The 17499-nt window shown below is 53.7% G+C and overlaps 1 protein-coding gene and 1 long non-coding RNA gene across 7 annotated transcripts in view; one reads left to right on the top strand and one right to left on the bottom strand.

The window, feature by feature from the left end:
* The window catches only part of LOC139045765 (uncharacterized), a 45037-nt gene extending 43605 nt beyond the window's left edge, over window positions 1-1432 (top strand). The window contains exon 4 of the long non-coding RNA XR_011504854.1: window positions 253-1432. This is a non-coding gene — a long non-coding RNA (uncharacterized lncRNA). The remainder of the gene's footprint in view (window positions 1-252) is intronic.
* An 857-nt stretch (window positions 1433-2289) lies between these two features.
* Window positions 2290-17499, bottom strand: part of CTIF (cap binding complex dependent translation initiation factor) — a 291174-nt gene continuing 275964 nt past the window's right edge. For all 6 annotated transcript variants that reach the window (XM_044774705.2, XM_044774703.2, XM_044774696.2 and 3 more), the window contains 2 exons: window positions 8181-8234; window positions 2290-6375 (listed from right to left, as the gene is read on the bottom strand). In XM_044774705.2, coding sequence (XP_044630640.1) covers window positions 6160-6375; window positions 8181-8234 — 270 coding nt within the window. In that variant the 3' untranslated portion in view covers window positions 2290-6159. The remainder of the gene's footprint in view (window positions 6376-8180; window positions 8235-17499) is intronic.

The raw sequence follows: 17499 nt of genomic DNA on the forward strand, positions 1-17499 counted from the left end.
GTTTACTCCGCTCCACACCCAAGCCACTTACTGGAGCCTTTTCCCACGTTGCAAAGGTGCTGGCCAGCCTCATTTTGGTTAAGATGGCAAAGCCGAATACTGCAAATGGGGGTGAGGAATACGGCAACGTGGCCTGGGTTTCTGGACGTTAATTCTGCATCACTGCAACAGCTCTTTGTGGTCCTCACTGTGCTATGTTCCTGGAGTGGTGGGTGGCGGCCTCAACTGTCTTTTCTCCCATACCCCACACAGGTATGGCACACGTGGACCCCCCGGTAAGAAGAGGGGTTCCCTATGGCCAGAATTCTGAAAACGTTGGTGTATACGTCTGTCCTCTCTCAGTAAGTAGTTTGAAAAAGTACCCAGGCCATTTGGATATTGACCGCATCCCTTGACAAGCCCCCGCTAGGAGGGTCTCACTCACCTCCCACCCACCTTGAGAACCACTCGCCTGGAGGGAATCCAACGGGACCGTGTGCGCATATTACAGCAATGCTTTGATATAACGGTACCAAACTCTGTCACATCGCGCCTTTGCCTCCCTTGATCTTGAGGGATTTCATCATGCTCCTGCTTTCCACGGATGCAGAGGGAAGACGGCGTAGCCTGCCCATGGCCGTCCCAGCGGGCAGCTAGCTGCTCCTTCTGTCTGGCTGGTGTGACTGGCCGGCTCCCTGGGGCCGAGCTCGCAGCAGCCGGAGGAGAGAGGCTGCTGAGGAAACGCTCGCTTTCTGGGCTAGGGGAAGGGGCACTCCGCTCTCCTGCTGCCCCTGACGCTCCCGCTGATCGGCCTTGGGCTCTGGGTCAGTTGTGTCACCACTCTGAGCCTTAGTTTTCTCATCTGTGAAATGGGAATCAAATACTCATCTGTCTGCTTCATTGAACCACGCGAGACAGTGTGTGTGTGTGGAAGGCCTGGAAGCCAATGGGAGCTGTGGGAATGAGGCTGTTCATAGTAAGGCATGACCACTTCTTCCCCTCTCACCTTCTCAATCCCCTTTTTCTGCTCTTAGCCTTGGCACTTAAAAGGTCCTTACAAGTCGTGAGTGTGTGTGTGTGTGTGTGCGTGTGTGTTCTAGCTTATTCATCCAAGATAAATAGGCTTCCTCTTCTTCCCTCCTATAGACCCCAGTACAAACGTCAACTACCCTCAGAAGGACAGATAACACATAGCAGTAAAGATGGTGCTGAAATGCAGGATTGAAACCTTTATCATTTGAATGACATGTTTCATAGTTTTCAGTAATTTAGAACCTTCTGGAACCTGGACTAAATCGCCCAGAAAAATCTCCTCCCCTTTTTGGTGGACAGTGTTTGGTAACATTTCTCTTTCCTCGCCCTCTCTCTCGTCTTCAAACACCTTTTATCTTGACCTCTACTTTCTCTCCTACTCCTTTTGCATTTTTATTAAAAACTTGGTCTTGACAAATATCTCAACTGTTTAATTAAAATGTTATCACCCTTTGCCAGTCTGTGTACTTCTGAGCGTCCCTGTGCAGCGTCATACGGCTCAGCAGTGGGCGATGGCCTCCCCCGGCTCCCGGGCTGGTCTGGCCGTCATCTTGGCCAGGTCAGGGAGGCATGAAGGCGGTGGATGCTCTGGTCACCAGCCTGAGTTGCTGAAAGCCTGGCAAATTCTAGCCAGAATCCCTGAGGGGGATCTGTTACCAGGAGGCAGTGTCCCCGGTGTCTTGCCATGAAAGAGATTGTGCAAAACAAGGGACATGTCATCACAGGAAACTAGATCACTGGGGCTCTTTGGGCCCCTTTGATGAAAGACTGATTTGACCCACTGGGACTGGACAGTCACTTGCTGCTGACTTTTAGAAGCTGCTAGGTACAAGTCGCAGTCTTCTTAAATGAGTTATTGCCAAAAGCCACCGTGACATTTCCAAGGGAGGTGTGGGCTTTGGGGTGGGGGGCGATGTTAAACATGGAGTAAACCAAATCTTCAGTGTGAACACCATTTTCTGCAGGACTGGCCTCATCCTGCCACCTTGGACAGGCCATAGGTCCCAGCTTTGGGAGGGCATAACTGTCCTCGCCCATGTTCTCATGGACCACTCTTTCACAAGCTTCCCCAGGCCCTGGACTCTGCCCCGGCTCCCCACAGCGGCCAAACTGTGGGGAATCTTCTCATTAGCCCATCAGCCGGGCAGGGGCTCCTCTGAGGCCTCTGCCAGCGCCAGCTGAGGTTCAGAAGCCTTTGGGAAAGGCTTTGCCAAACACACAAAGAACACGGATTCAGGGCATTTTTGTTTTTTGGTGTTGTTTATTTTTTAAACCCACTTGTAGTTTGGGTTCAGCTGGAAAGCAGGACATACTGAGGGGGGAAGGTGGTTGCGTGAGCAGGATTCCACTGCAGCTTTGGCGGGAAGCCCCAGGCCCCTGCCCAGGGAGGTAGGTCCTGTCGCCAGGTTCCCAGCTGGCTCAGGCGAGACAGGCAGCCCTTCTGTGCAAGTGTCCCAAGCAGGGGAAAGTTGTCTTGTCTCTGATCTGTGACCTCACAGGCCCAGACAGAGGTTTCCCAACAGAGGGCCCAGCCGCTGAGGGTCAAGACTCCACGAGCAGGCCCCAAGAGTCTGTCACATGAGGAACCCTGGCCAGTTTCCGATGTCAGATAAGAGGCTGGGACTTGGCGTCTGGGGCGGTCCCATGGGGCTGCTCCTCGCGGCCAGCCCGGCTGTCTGGGCCCCCACCCCTGCAGCTGCCCAGGGCATGATCAGTGGTACATTTCCCACACCCCCCCTCCTCCCTCAGAGAAAAATAAAATAAAATAAAAATTAGAATAAATACCGACTCGGCCGACATTTACATTTACATGGATGGACAGAACGATCCCCAAACCTTAAAGGTTTACAGACTGGTTACGGAAGGACGAACAGACGAAACTGGGTTTGCGGGGTGCACACTCCCCAGGGAGGATGGTGGGGCTCCTGCCTTGTCCAGGGGAGCCCGGGAGCCTTCTTGGGGCTGCGGTCCCGGAGTTTAGGCAGCCACAGGGCCGCAGTGAGCAGGACTGTGGCGAGCAGGCCGGCTGCCTGGGAGGAAAACAATGACTACCTCGTCTTGACTGGCAGGGGAGAGACCGAGACAGGATCAACATCAGATGGCCGGACTTTGCCTCTTCAACGCGCCAAGAAAGCCGCGGGCGAGCGAGGGAAACAACACAAACCTCAGAAATGCAATATCCAGCCCGGTCTCCCATCGAATACATTCAGAGGTCACCTGGGCATGGCTTCCTCAGTCAGCAGAGGGGGCGTCTGGCCTGAGGAGGGGGCGGAGGCCTGCAGGGCTCTCACTTCTGCCCCCCAGTTCCTGTCTGGGGAGTCTCCCGTGGGAAGCTGCCTCAGAGTCTCAGATTTGAGGCCTTACTGCTATTTCCTTAAAAAAAAATTTTTTTTTTAAACGTTTTCCTTCCATGTCTGAAAAAGTAGCAGCAACCTGCATTTAGAAAAACGGCCTAAATTGTTATTCGGATTGGCCAGGAAGCGCTTTCAAGCAATGGAATAAACTAGGCAAACCATATGTCTGGAGCCACCGTTGACAGACACGTAATTAAAAATATATTTATATATGTATACATATTTATATCTCACTTCTTCACACCCTGGTCCTAACAGTTAAGGAGGGATGGGCCCTGAGGCAGGACCACCACGGAGGGCCGTGAGGAGGAAAGGGCGTTAGGTGCATGGTGCCCACGAGGCTATCTGTGTCGGCTTTCCAGGGAACATGGGCCCCCTGAGCACCTTCCGTCTGGGGTGCCTTCATGAAGCTCACTCTCTGAGCCCAAGGTAGGGGTGGGAGACCCATTCCCCACCTCCTTGACTTATGCCCCCACTCCTGGGCCTCTCTCGTCCTCTGGGCCCTGCTTCGTTCTCAGCAAATGTGCTCACACACGCACCCACCCACCCACACACGCACACACACACACCCCACTCGAGGGAAACAAGGCTCATCTCAGCACAGGTGCCACTCTCTGATGGCTGCCAGGGAGCGGGGGCTTGCCTGGCTGGGGCTGCCTGACTCTATGAGACCAAGATTTCCCCAGCGCCCTCTCAGAGCATCCTAACATCGGCCCAGCTCTTCCCTCAAGGCCTCCTGTGGAGGCGCTGGTGTCCCTGGGCCCCAGGCTGGGCCGAAGGTGCGGGGCGAGGAGGAAAGGCAGAGAGGAGAAGCTTGAGAAAGCCTGGGAGGAGGGAGGGAGGAGGCGAAGGCCGGGGCAGGGACAGCACGGGCTTCCCGGCAGAGGCTACAGACCCGTTCCAGAGAAACCTGTGCCCCCACACCTTGTCCCCAACAGGCTCTCTATGGGGACCTGCATGGGCTCCTGTTCTGGGGCTGGAAGGCGGGTTGCAGCTGATGGGGAAAGCCGGTGAGGACTGAGGAACGTGCTCCCCGTGCCACCCTGCCTGCTCTCCCAGCCTCGGAGTCCACAAAGGGAAACCTCCTCCAGCCTTCACCTGCTGGCCAGAATGACTGGACCGGCCGGGCATCCAGGGGGGCCTCCGAGGGGACCCAGGGACTGACTGGCCTCAACAAAGGAGCAAATAAGGAAGCTGTGGGGCTCTGAGGTCATTTTCCAGGGGCTCATCAAAGTGTGGGCTCCGGACCCAGAGATGGGGCTGTGCAGACGCCAGCAACAACCCAAAGCCAGCCTCCCAGGGCCCGACTCGCATCCTTCTCTCTAGCCATCGGAGAAGGAGCTAGCTCCCCGGGACCTGGCCCTTCCAAGAAACCCCAGCCTTGTTCCCAGCCTGGAAAGCTGGTCGGGTCACCGGGCTGCCTGCTCCTGCCTCAGTGAATGCATCCTTTCCTGACAGCCCTGGGCTGCAGTGCCCAGAGTCCTCCTGGAGCACACGGACTCTGGCTGCGGGAGGTCTGGTCTTTGGGATCCTGCCTGTGATGAGGCTAGCGCAGTGACATAGCCAGTCCATAGCTAATCTCCACGTCCTGGGGGGGCCAGGCAGCCCCCACCACCTCTCTCCCCCGAGAAAGAGCTTGGGACAAGACCTGTGTGTGGATCGGAAACATCACCTAGTGTTTTGGCTTTAATTTGCCAGCCCTGTCCTATGCCCAGTTCACCACAAGGCCCCAGGCCAGGACGGGGTTTGATGCACTCCCAGCGGCAACAGTATCAGCCCTTTGAGAGAGCGGAGCTAAAAGAAGAGAGAACAGAGGTACGGGAAGCCAGGGGCTGAGGAGCACTGGGTTCCAGTGGGGACCCCTGCCGGGGCAGAAGTTTCCAATTACCCTAATTGGCTACTGGCAAGCTGTCTGTGGCTAGAATCCTTCCAGAGGGGGTCGGGTTTGATCTCCCACTAATCAGGGGGTCCTCGCGGGGCTGACTGTGTGATCGCATCGCGGGCTCTTTTCATCGACAGAGGAGACTTCAAAGCAGCTGACTTCGGAAAAATAAAACAATAAAACAAAAGAGTGCCAGTGGAACTGCAAACTCCGTTCCCCTCCCTGCTCCCGACCCCCGAGGCCTCAGCGTGGGGGCTGAGGGAGGAGGAACTGGACGCCGGGAGGGTGGAGCGTGAAGGTTGTAGAGGAGACGCCTCTGTCCCCGAGCTCGACCATGGCGGACAAAGGCCGTCAATTACGGGCGGCTGGTGGGGACCGTGCCTGCCTTTGTCCTCCCGGACATCTGCTACACGTCGCCTGCTGCCAGTTGGCGACTGCGGCTGACAGCATGCGGGAACAATGCAAGCCCGTCTCCGACCCACTTTTTCAGCCTTCTGAGGTCCTTTCTGACCCAAGCGGTACCCTGGCGCGCGCGCAGGGCTGCCAAGGCCTCGGAGGAGTCACAGAGATGAATCCCTCACACAAAGCCCTGTGCGGGACGCGTTTGATGGGAGGGGGCGGGGAGGAGCGGGAGTGAGGAGGGGGAGGGCCGGGGCCACACGGAAAATAAACATGCTTCCCTTATTGGGGTGAGCTGCCGCATGCTCGGGGCTGGGGGGGCTCAGCTGGGAGGGGCGCCTCCTAGGGATTTGATCCCTTCCCCGTCTGGCTCCAGACTGGCCGCCGGCTCTGCCTGCCTTCCTCCCCATTTCTTTCTCCAGCCAGGGCCACCCCTGTCCTCCCGCCTGTCCATCTGGCCCTGTGCACCAGGGCCCCAGCTGCCCGCGGGCCGCCTGCCAGGCCCCCTGGCTGTCAGGCTGTCAGTTTCTGGATGGTTCTGTTGTAGTACTGCGTGATGGGGGGCGTCAGAGGGTTCCAGCTGTTGGCATGGAGCTCGATGACCTCTAGGAGTAGCGACCGGGTCAGCATCGACTCCGAGGGGCATAGCATCTTGTCGCGGGCGCTGGCCAGGAGCTCGGTCATCATCTCGGGCAGCTGCTCCTCTAGCAGCCGGCCTGTGCTCTGCAGCTGCAGGCAGAGAAGGGGAGTTAGGACAGGACTTGGGTCCCACAATGATCCCTGACCCACCTCGGTTAGGTGGGCTGGGGGCAGGGACAGGAAATAGCTGGGTTATCTCAGGAAAGTGCAGGCCCAGGCCTCTGTGCCAGGGAGAAGGACAGAGACTAGGGAAGGTGGAAACAGCCAACTGTGAGAGCCCACACTTAACCCTCAATCTGCCGGCAGGACAAAAGGGATCAGGGTATCGCCTGCTGCCCAGGGCTGCAAAGAGCCTCACCAGGAACATGTTGCTTCTCCTTTTCACCTACTCACCTCCCCTCCTACAGGAAGTCTTCCCTGCCTACCACCCACACCTGCAATGACTGTGTGACCTGCTCCCTTCAAAGGTGATCAGCTTGCACCGTGTTAATTTTCACTTGCTAGGATGTCTCTCTGGAAATGAGCTTAGTCATTATTACCTGCGTGTGTCCGTGTGGAACCTGAGAGCAGCGATGAGAGCTCCTATTTCTGTTTCCTTCTCTCCCGCCCCCAATCCCACCTCCTTGCTCCCCTGACCTCTGCCCACACTTGTGACACGAAGGGGAGGAGAGAAATAAGAACTGAGGCAGAAGGCCTGCCCTCAAGAGAGACCCCATGATCTTCAAAAGCCCCTGTGGGGAAGGAGACCCAGTCTTCTGGATCAGCCCACCTCAGCCAGCAGCCCCTGCAGGTCCTCTCCATATGACCTCAATCCTCCTCTCCGTCTCATCCCCAGACTCATCCCACCCATTTTTCAAGGCTGTACCTTCTTCACGAAACCTTCCTTGACCTCCCCAGCCCGCCCTGACCTCTCTCCTGACTCCTCAGGGAGGTGTGCTCTGAACATACTTCTCTACATTGCCCCATCCGCTCTGCGTGTGTGTGTGTGTGTGTGTGTGCGTGTGTGTGACGGATCCCTAGCCAGGTGGGAAGCTGTCTGGGGCAGGGGCCATGCTTTCTCCTCCCTCTCCCATCTTCCCTGCTCCAAGCCCCATGAAGGGTACCCAGCTAGAGGTGAAGAAATGAGCGGAGTGACCGTCCCATTGACCTAAGGCTGCTGTCTGTGCTCCCAGCACTTCTGGCCTCTGAGCTCCTCGGGAGTGGCCAGGGAGGCAGTCTGGCAGAAGCCATCAGAGAGGTGGGCCTACAGCCTTCACATGCCCTGGGTGCTCAGGCTGGAGCCTTTCCTCCCTGCACTTCACTTGGAATGACTCTGGGTGTTTTCTGAGGGCAAAGCTTTGCCCCCGTGACTGGGCCAGAGCCAAGTGTCTGAAGGAAGGTCCCAGAGGAGGAAGGGTTGCAATGAGCCACACTTTGGGGACAGAGTGGCACCTGCCAATGGGGCTGCTTGGAAGCACACAGCATCAACACGAGGGATTTGAGCCTCAGGCACCTTCCCCAAACCCCACACCGCCAAAGCCAAGGGAGGTATTTGGGGGCAGGGAGTCCCCCGGAATCTCTTATGTCATTTGTGTGCTGTGCCTGCTGTATGGAGAAGGTGGTCTTGGGGGCAGAGGGAAAGTGGACAGTGCCAGCACTTGGTCCTTCCCTCTTGAGAACCAGCAATTCTCTCCCTCCACCCTGCTGCGTGCTGGTCTCCCCATTAACATGTACTCTGGCTTGGGGTTGACAATTCTGGATGCAGAAGTCCATGACCACTCAGGAAGCCATCCCCCACCAGCACTCTTGACACACCCTTGCCCTGGACTTGTGGACGCCTCCAAGGAGCCTCGTGCCCCTCCGACTGCGAGGCACAAGGCATGAGGGGTGCACCGGGTCTGAGCCTCACTGCTTACCTCCATCGAGCAGCACAGAACGGCATCTTCCTTCACATCCTGAGATTGCAGGAGCTATGAAGAGAGGGGCGGAGAGCAACACTTAGGGGCTGCGCACCTGCTCCCAGCCCCCTGCAGCCGGTCCGCCCAGACCTAGCCCTCATGCAGCCTGTAACAAGCATCTCCAAGGCACGGGCCAGAGGGAGAGCCCATGAAGGTCAGAGGGTGGCAGGAACGCTGTACCAGGAAGCTGTGATTTCTCGCAGAGGGTTTAAGCGACTGGAGGACAGCTGTGGTCATGGAGCCCGGGTGCCCCGGCCAGGTTGGAAGGCTGCGATTAGAGACCACGGTGGAGCAAGGCTGCAGGTGGGTTTGAAGGCAGTAGCAAGTATGTTGGGATCATCGGCTGTTAACGACTGGTCAGCGAAAATCCTCGGAGAAATGAAATTAGCTTAAAGACTTCCTGCTGGGTGAGGGGAGGCTCAGTGGTGGTCTCAGGAACTCCTGGGCCCTGGCTGTAGGAGGACTTCCGGAAACCAAAGTGCTCTTCTGCAAAACCACACCTGCACTGACTTCCCCAGAGGCTGGAATTGCTGCCTGACCAAGGCCGTGGCCAGGCTGCTCAGGCCTGGGGCTGGCTGTGTCCCTGTTTGGACTTCCCTCTACCTGCCTCATTTCATTCTCTCAATCTCTCTCTCTCTCTGTTTTTCTTTGCTGAGGAAGATTCGCCCTGAGCTGACGTCTGTTGCCAATCTTCCTCTATTTTCTTTTGTATGTGGGTCACCACTATAGCACGACTGCCAATGAGTGGTGTAGGTCTGTGCCTGGGAACCGAACCCGGGCTGCTGAAGTGGAGTGCACCGAACTTAACCACTAGGCCATGGGGTCAGCCCCTCTCTCTCTTTTTAAATTGAGATATAATTCATGTAACATCAAATTCACCATTTTTTTTTTTGAGGAAGATTAGCCCTGAGCTAACTGCTGCCAATCCTCCTATTTTTGCTGAGGAAGACTGGCCCTGAGCTAACATCCATGCCTATCTTCCTCTATTTTATATGTGGGACGCCTACCACATCATGGCATGCCACTCGATGCCATGTCCGTACCTGGGATCCGAACCGGTGAACCTTGGGCTGCTGAAGCAGAATGTGCACACTTAACCCATGCGCCACCGCGCCAGCCCCAAATTCACCATTTTTAAGTATACAATTCAGTGACTTGTAGTATATTCAAGGTTGTGCACCCATCACCACTATCTAACGCCAGAACGTTTTCATCGCCCCCAAAAGAGGCCCATACCCACTAGCAGCTGGTCCCTTTTCCCTATCCCCTGGCAGCCCCTAATTTCCTTTATTTCTATGGATTCGTCTATGCTGGACATTTCATATAAATGGAATCAAACAGTATGTGGTCTTTGGTGACTGGCTTCTTCCACGTAATATCACGTCTTTAACGTTCATCCATGTTGTAGCCTATTATCAGTTCGTCATTCCTTTTTATGGCTGAATAATATTCCATTGTATGTTCACAATACGTTTTGTGTATCTATCATTAGTTGACAGACATTTGAGTTGTTTCCACTTTTTGGCTACTATCAGAAAAGCTGCTATGAACATTCATGTACAGGTTTTTGTGGGAACATACGTTTCACTTCTCTTGGGTACACACCCAGGAGGGGAATTGCTAGGTCCTGTGGGAACTCCATGGTTAGCTTTTTGAGAAACTGACCAACTGTTTTCTACAGTGGCTGCGCCATTTTACATTCCCTCCAGCAACATCTGAGCGTTCTGATTTTTCCACATCCTCACCAACATTTGTTATTTTCTACTTTTTAAAAAAATTCATTTTTTTCTTGGACCCCCAGTAGAAACTCTCTCAAGGTACAGCTTCAGAGAAGCTCTAGCATCCTGTTCTCCCCAAACCATGTTGACCACTTCTTCCACTGTCCCCTGTGCTGGTTAGGGCCTCTCCCAACCCCTAAATCCACCTCAGTTCCTTCTCCACCCCATCCTCCACCACACAGACCATCATATCCATCAGATGACCCCACACCTAGATGACCTGCTCCAGGTGACTTCTCCACCCCCTGGAACCCTCCACTTCCTGAACACTTCTCCATCCTTCGGGGCCCAGGCCACTTCCCAGCTTTCCCTGGAGACTTCCAGATTGTTCCAGCTCATGATGCCCTCTCCTGCTTCTCATTCTGGCGAGTGTTCCCTGGCCTTCCCACCCACCCACTTGGGTTCCACGCAGGTGAAGACACACTTTGCAGTGTGAGCTGCCAGCTTCCTGAAGGCAGGGGCAGGGCCACATTCATCTTTGCTGCCCTTTTTAACACCTAGCACAGCTCCTGGCAACAGAAGGCATTTGCTAAATGTTGGATATGATTTATGCATTGTTTTTTGTTTTGAAGAGATCGTGGAGGGTGAGCAGAGCACAAGAGAGGAAGACATTTTTAGGTCAGCTTCCTTGCCCACCAACCAAGAACTGGAGTCAAGGGGTTTGATCCGGGCACAAGGTGTTCAAGGACAGGTGAAATCACACATAACCCAGGCAGACTGTTCCCACTGCTGGTTCGAAACCCAAATCCCACACACCTTCCTCACCCCCACCCTTCTCCTGTCATGTTGCATCCATCCACCCGGCCCAGGGGCCCTCCCGCAGGAGTTACAGCATCCGCTTCAGGAGGGCTGAAGATCCAGTGTAGTCTTTGCTGATTGCCTGATGAGCGTGTAGGCCATTGAGGCCGCAGGAGTCTAGGGGACAAGTCAGTGCTGGCTGCACCGACCAGAGATACTCTCAGGGACAAGACCTCCTTCCTCTTTGTACCTCGATCAGAAGTGGGCCGAGAACTGGGCTCTCAGCAGACAAGCAGAAAAGAAATCATTTTGGGAAGAACGAGCAGAGGTAGACCTTGGCTGCTCAAATGAAAAGCAGGCAGAGAGCAAGGGACAATCCAGCGGAGGGAATGGTTTGGGTGACGCAAGGTGACAGGTGTTGACGGCCATCGGTACGTGTGCTCTACCCACTGACACATTCTGACTCCGGGCCTTTGTGCTCTTGTTACCCAGGAATTCTCGGCCACTGCATATCCGCAGACCTTTCTCCCTCACTTGATTCAGGGCTCTGCCCCAATAGCACCTCATCGGCCAGGGCTTCCCTGACCAGCCTGGGTGTAACTGATCGCCCCCGCCCACCCCCGGCTTGCTGCTCTCTGTGGCAGACCTCACCCCTGACATTTTAGCTACTTGTCATCTGCTGTCCATCTCCCCGGACTAGAAGGCAGGCTCCACGAAGCCAGGGCCTCTGTTTTGTCCACTGCTCTCCCCAGCACCTGGCACACAGTAAGCACTCAAAGTACTTGTTAACAGAGATGCTCGGGGAGGCAGGGAGAAAACTCACCCAGCTTGGAGAGTCTGCAAGTGGGAAAAGGCTAACTCTGATGGGCTGCCATCTGCAAGTCACCCTGGTGCACACAGTAGAAAAGGCGACAGTGATGGGGATGTGGATCCCCCACCCTACACATGCCTCTTGCCAAAGGGGACGCGGCATGAAATGATAATCGCTGTGTCTGCGAACATACAGTGCTTGTGGAAAAAGAAGTTGGTAAAACTCTCTAGATGACAACTTGCTGTAACTATTGCAAGTGTACAAACCCTTTGACCTGGCAATACACCGTCTAGGAATTTATCCTACATGTGTACCTAGACGCATGCACTATATCATGGATGCAAGGCCTTCACTGCACTATTGCAAATAACTTGAATGGCCACCGACAAGGCAACTGGTTAAATAATTCCGATACATCCACACAGTGGAATACTCTGCAGCACATGGCTGTTGCTGCCCTTCTACGCCAGAGGGAAGACCAGGAAGCAGGTTCTGGAAAAGGCTAGAAGGAGGTGACTCACCTTGCAGCAGGCCTACCAACGTCGCGTAGTCCAGCATCCAACCTGCCTGCTCTGGGAGGGGCTGGTTCATGGACGGGGAGGGTCCTTGACTGTCTGGATGGCGTGGGGGCAGGTGGGCCTAGCCCCTGTACTCCGCGGGGAAGATCGGGACTCCTATATCCTAGGAGAACTCTGTGAGGTTTGCTGGAATTTCTTTCTGATGGTGACTTTGTCTCCTCATAGGTTTCTAATAGTGCTTAGTGGGGGAAAAAATTCCCTAAAATAAAAATGACTGGTAGAAGTCACAAAAGAAGGGGGGAAAGTGGGGTATCTGGTGGGAAGGTTACTCCTAGAGATGGAGTGGGTGGTGGCAGCTGAGTGGGGAAGTAGGAAGCTGGCAGAACCAGGAGCTTACAGGAAGGAAGAGAGGGGTTGGCTCCAGATGCACCTAGCATGTTGGTGGACACACAGTAGGTGCTCAATAAATGCTTGTGTCATGGTGAATGGGGATGAACCTGGGGTCATGTTCTGTCCTGAGATCAGCTTCTTAGGGGTTCTAGGGTTTTGGGACAAGTGAGGTAACTTTATGGGAACTACCATGAAGAGCCAGGCCTGGCAAGTACCAGATGCTCTGAGATGTAGTTGTTTCTCCCTCCAAGAGGCCCTCCAGGCTTCTGACAGCGCTGCGTGGACAGCCTCCCGGGGCCTGTGTGTTCTCGCCAGCCGAGCATGTTGCCCTGACGAGCAAGTGTGTCCTTCTCCTCATTTCTTCCACCGCTGAGGCCTGCCTGCCCTCCGTCTGCTCCCCGGTGACGGTTCGGAACTCCAGGGCGGGTCCATGTCTTCCTCTTCTTTCTCTTCTCTCCCCTGCATCTTTGTGACTTCCAACTCAAGACCCTTTCTCCCCTGTGCGTGCCTGGGGGCCTTGCCCATGGTCACTGCCCTGCTCCCTTGCTGGCGGGGCCCTGGGCTCCTGGCTGTGGGGCAGGGGACAGACTCAGGGTGAGGGTGTCCTGCTGTGAGCTGCCCAGCAGAGCTGTCGGCAGGCTCTTCACCCCAGAGCCTCTCCTCCAACTTCTCTCTCACTTGGTGGTTCGGGAAAGTCTATGTTAAGCCAAAATCACACGGCGCTCTTGCAAACGGCTTGCTGGGTTTTCTCCAGGAAGCCGGGGAGCACGGGGACTCTACTTTCCTTCACAGTCGCTGGGACGCATTCATGAAGGGTGCTGGTGGCAGCAGACCATGCCGGGCTTTCCCCCCACACGCTGACTTGGCTTCTTGTGGCCACCTCTTAAGAGCGGACTCTCAGAGCCTTCGAGCTGAAGAGACGGTAGAGGGTCTCCCTCCACGCCTCCACCGGAGGGAACGCTGGCCCCCATCACAGACAGGAAGTCGCACCCTGCTGCTCTCTGTGGTCTAACAAGAGGCTGGCCTGCCTCGCCTTGGGGAGCCCTTGACACAGCTCTACAGGGGCTCCCTTCCCGGACCCCTCTCAGTGTCACCCTTAGAGGCTCCCACACCTCTGGGTCGTCAGTGACTTCCCAGGAATCCATCCTTGACTTGTCTTTTTCGGGCAGCGTCCCAAGTGCTGGAACTTTCCACTCTTTTCAGTTTTGGCCAAAACTTACCTGTTCTGTGTTGCATTTCTTCAGGGCTCTGCTTTTTGCTAAGGGGCAGCTAGTTTTTGGATAAACCAATCCCTGTTGGTCTGTTGACGGGCCAAGAAGCTCTCTTGTTTACTTATGTTCGACTTGGAAATCTTCTGGAGACAATGCTTTATTTAACTCCAAGATGAGTCTCAAAAAGTAGTGGCAACTTGAACAGATACTTGTCCACCCATGTTCACAACAGCACTATTCACAAGAGGCAAGTGGTGGAAGCAGCTCAAGTGTCCATCAACAGAGGAAAGGATAAACTAATTGCGGTACATTCATACAAGAGAATGTCATTCATCCTTAAAAAGGAAGGAAATTCTGTCACATGTTGCAACATGGATGGACCTTGAAGACGTTATGCTAAGTGAAATAAGCCAGTCACAAAGGACAAACACTGGAAGCTTTCCCTTAAATGAGGGACCTGGAATACTCAAATTCATAGACGCAGAAAGCAGAATGGTGGTTGCCAGGGGCTGGGGGAGGTGGGGTGGGGAGGTACTGTTCAATGGGGACAGAGGTTCAGTTTTGCAAGATGAACAAAGTTCTGGGGATGGATGGGGGTGATGGTTGCACAATGTGCATGTACTTAATGCCACTGAACTGTACATTTAAAAATGGTTAAAAGGATCAATTTTATGTGTGTATATTTTACCACAATAATAAAAAATGGTTACAAAACTGGGGTGGCAGTGGCAGGCACTCTGGGTGGGCGGGACTGTCTCTCTCCACTGCTATCACTCTTTGGAAGAAAAGCTTGCACTGATGGAGGAGGCAGGGCTACCCAACCCAGGGTTGAAGGCCTGGGGTGGGGGGAGAAGGAGCCCACTCATCAAAGTGTCTGGCACAAAAAAGGGGTGTGGGCGGGCTGGGGCAGGCAAGCCACCCGCACCCTCGAAGAGCGAAATGTGTTTCTTGGACGAGAATGCAAGGCAATTGTGCGAGCCCACACAGTGTTTGTTCGGAAGCTAATGCATTCCTGTCCTATTGTCTCTGCCGGAGACTTGTTGTGGGCACACCCATCATATCCTCCCTCAGGGAGAGGCCGGGGTGCTAGGAGTCAGGCTGTGGGAGGCCTGACAGCAAGTAGGGAGAAAGGCAGCCTGGTGGGAGCATCCTGGTGTCCCTGGGGTAGGTCCACAGGGCATGGGCATGCTGCCCAAGGCGTGCCCAGGATGTAGCCAGGCTGGTTGCCTGGGATGCCACCCCATGGGGAGGGAAAGACAGTGCTGATGGAAGGCCCTGTGTGGCTGCCTGACTCTGCGGGAGGGGGGTGAATGCTGGAGGTCATAACTTCTTGCCTTACCACTGAGGAGTGGAGTGCCAACTTGAGGCAGGCTGGCCAGCCTACCCTGACCCCTTCAGCTCACCAACAGCACAGAGTTTCAACCTTGTAGAACAAACCCAAGGAGCCTAATGCAGACATAGTAAAAGCTTAGCTCAGACCGTGCCTGCAGGAGCCTCCCTCCTTTTGGGGTAGTCGAGGGTGGTCTGGGAGCAGCAATGGGGAGTAAAGCAGAAGATTTCAGAGTGCATGTGACTGGCTGGTTTGCTGGGGAACAAATCCAGAGAACTCTGATTGGCTGGTTGTGTCTCTAGGAGGGCCAGGGCTGTGATGGGACAAGCTGAAAGCGTGGAAGACATTGCAGGAAGAGGATACAGAAGAAACAGGAGCCTAGAGCAGGAGGTGGAGGTCTGTGGTGGCTGAGGAAGCCACAGTGATGGGCACAGACGTTGACAGTGGCGAGAAAGGGGAGAGAGAGAAGTATGAAGCAGAGCCAGAGGGGATCACCCCAACGTGTGGCATGTGGTCTAGAACGGTGGCCAGGGCGAGGAGGTGCACGTGGCCACCTGCATGTCGCGAGTGCTCTCAGGTACAAGTCTGGACCCTCCACCGGCGCCTCTGCTGGACCTGGATCGGCATCTACACTAAGTCTAGAGGACAAGACAGGAACTGATGCTGGTGATAACGACCTGGAGTCATCAAGAAGAGGGTCAATTATGCCTGGGTCTCTACAGCGAGGCAGGGAAGTAGATAATCTATCTGAAAAAGGCTGTCATCAAAAACGCACACTCACTAAGAGTAACCCCAGGCATGCCACTTAATCATGCTGCGCCTATTTCCTCACTTGAGAATGGGGATAATCACCTGCCTAGAATTGTTGTGAGAGTCAGTTGAGATAAGGTATGTGAAAGAGTTTTGAAAAGTGCAAAGATAGATTCAAATGCTAGGTGTGATTATTGTTATTAAATGTGCATCTTCATAAACATGTATCTCCCCTGAAGATCTGACACACTTTGTCGGCACCATCCCATTTACCCTCGTGACACTCCTGTGGAGACAGGGAAAGGCCACAGGCATTATTATCTCTACTTAATAGACAGAGAAACCAAGGCACAGTAGTTAAGTGGCTCGCACAAGCCAGAGAGACAGCAAATCTGAGAAGAACTAGAAGTTGTTCAAGAGTCCTGGGTCAGCATCCTCTTTCTTAGAGAATTATTTTAATTTCTCCCACATTAGCTAACTCTTATTTTGCTTGTTGGAGCTCACAATTCTTAATTTTGTTGACTGGTGACAATAATCAACCTGAGCCTTAACAAAATTGAGTTGATTTTACCTATTCTTTGTCTGCATTGGCCACCATCTATCTATCCATCCACCCTTCTATCCGTCTACCCATCCACACACCCATTTACTCACCCACCAACTCATTAATCCATCTATTCACCCACCTAATACATCCATCCATCCACCAATGAATCCATGTATCCATTTACCTTTCTATCCACTCACACATCATGTATCCAACCTTCCATCCACCCATCCATCCTTTCATCCATCTACCTATCCATCCATCTACCCACTCACATACTTATCCATCCATCCATCCTTTCAACAACATTAATGGAACATCTACTATGTGCTAAACACTGTGTAAGTACAGAGAGATTGTGCTGGGTACACGGGGTTGGAGCATGGAATGGAATGGCGGTGACGACATGCCAGGCATATGGTGTAAGCAGCAGCATATGGCATAAGCACAAAAGCAAAAAATGTGAATTAGCAGAGTGCACTGGTGAATAACAAGATTTCAAGTATTTCAAGATGCTATAATATGTGGTGCTGGGGGGAGACAGAGAATATGATGATGAAGGCAAGGGCCACATCCTAAAGGACACTGGATGCCAAGCTACTGAGTTTGGATTTTATCCTAAGGGACTGGAGAGGCACTGAAAGTAGGAAGATAACATTTGCCTTTTAGAAAGATCCTTTCTTGCACAGCATGGAGAATAGACTGGAGCTGGTAGGGTGGTGGTGCGACTATAGGCAAGGAGGCCAGTGAGGAGGCTGCTGTGAGAAATTATGGTGACTTGAATCGAGGCAGGCAAAATGGAAGGAGATATGTTTAGGAGGCAGAAGTGAGGGTGAGGAGTAGGACAACATAGAAGATGGATAACTCCCAGGTCGGGAGACTGGTAAACTGGATAAATGGTGGTGCCACCAACGACACTAAGAAGTCATGAGGAGTTGGTTTGGGGGAATATGAATGAGTTCAGTGTTATAAATATATATAAATATATATAAATATAAATAAATAGTCCATGGTCCTTGGGGATGATCAAGGAAGATGACTAGTGGGAGACTGGCATCTGTGAACATCAGCGGCCAAGTGTTAGTCAAGGCCGTAGTTGTGAATGAGATGACCTGGGAGAAGACAAAGGGAGAAGACAAAGTGAGAAGAGGGTAAGGGTTCCAAACCTGGAAAGAGCAACAACTAAAGAGCGGTAGAGGGGCCG

This window comes from Equus asinus, chromosome 7 (genome assembly GCF_041296235.1).
Source record: "Equus asinus isolate D_3611 breed Donkey chromosome 7, EquAss-T2T_v2, whole genome shotgun sequence".
NCBI lineage: Eukaryota > Metazoa > Chordata > Mammalia > Perissodactyla > Equidae > Equus > Equus asinus.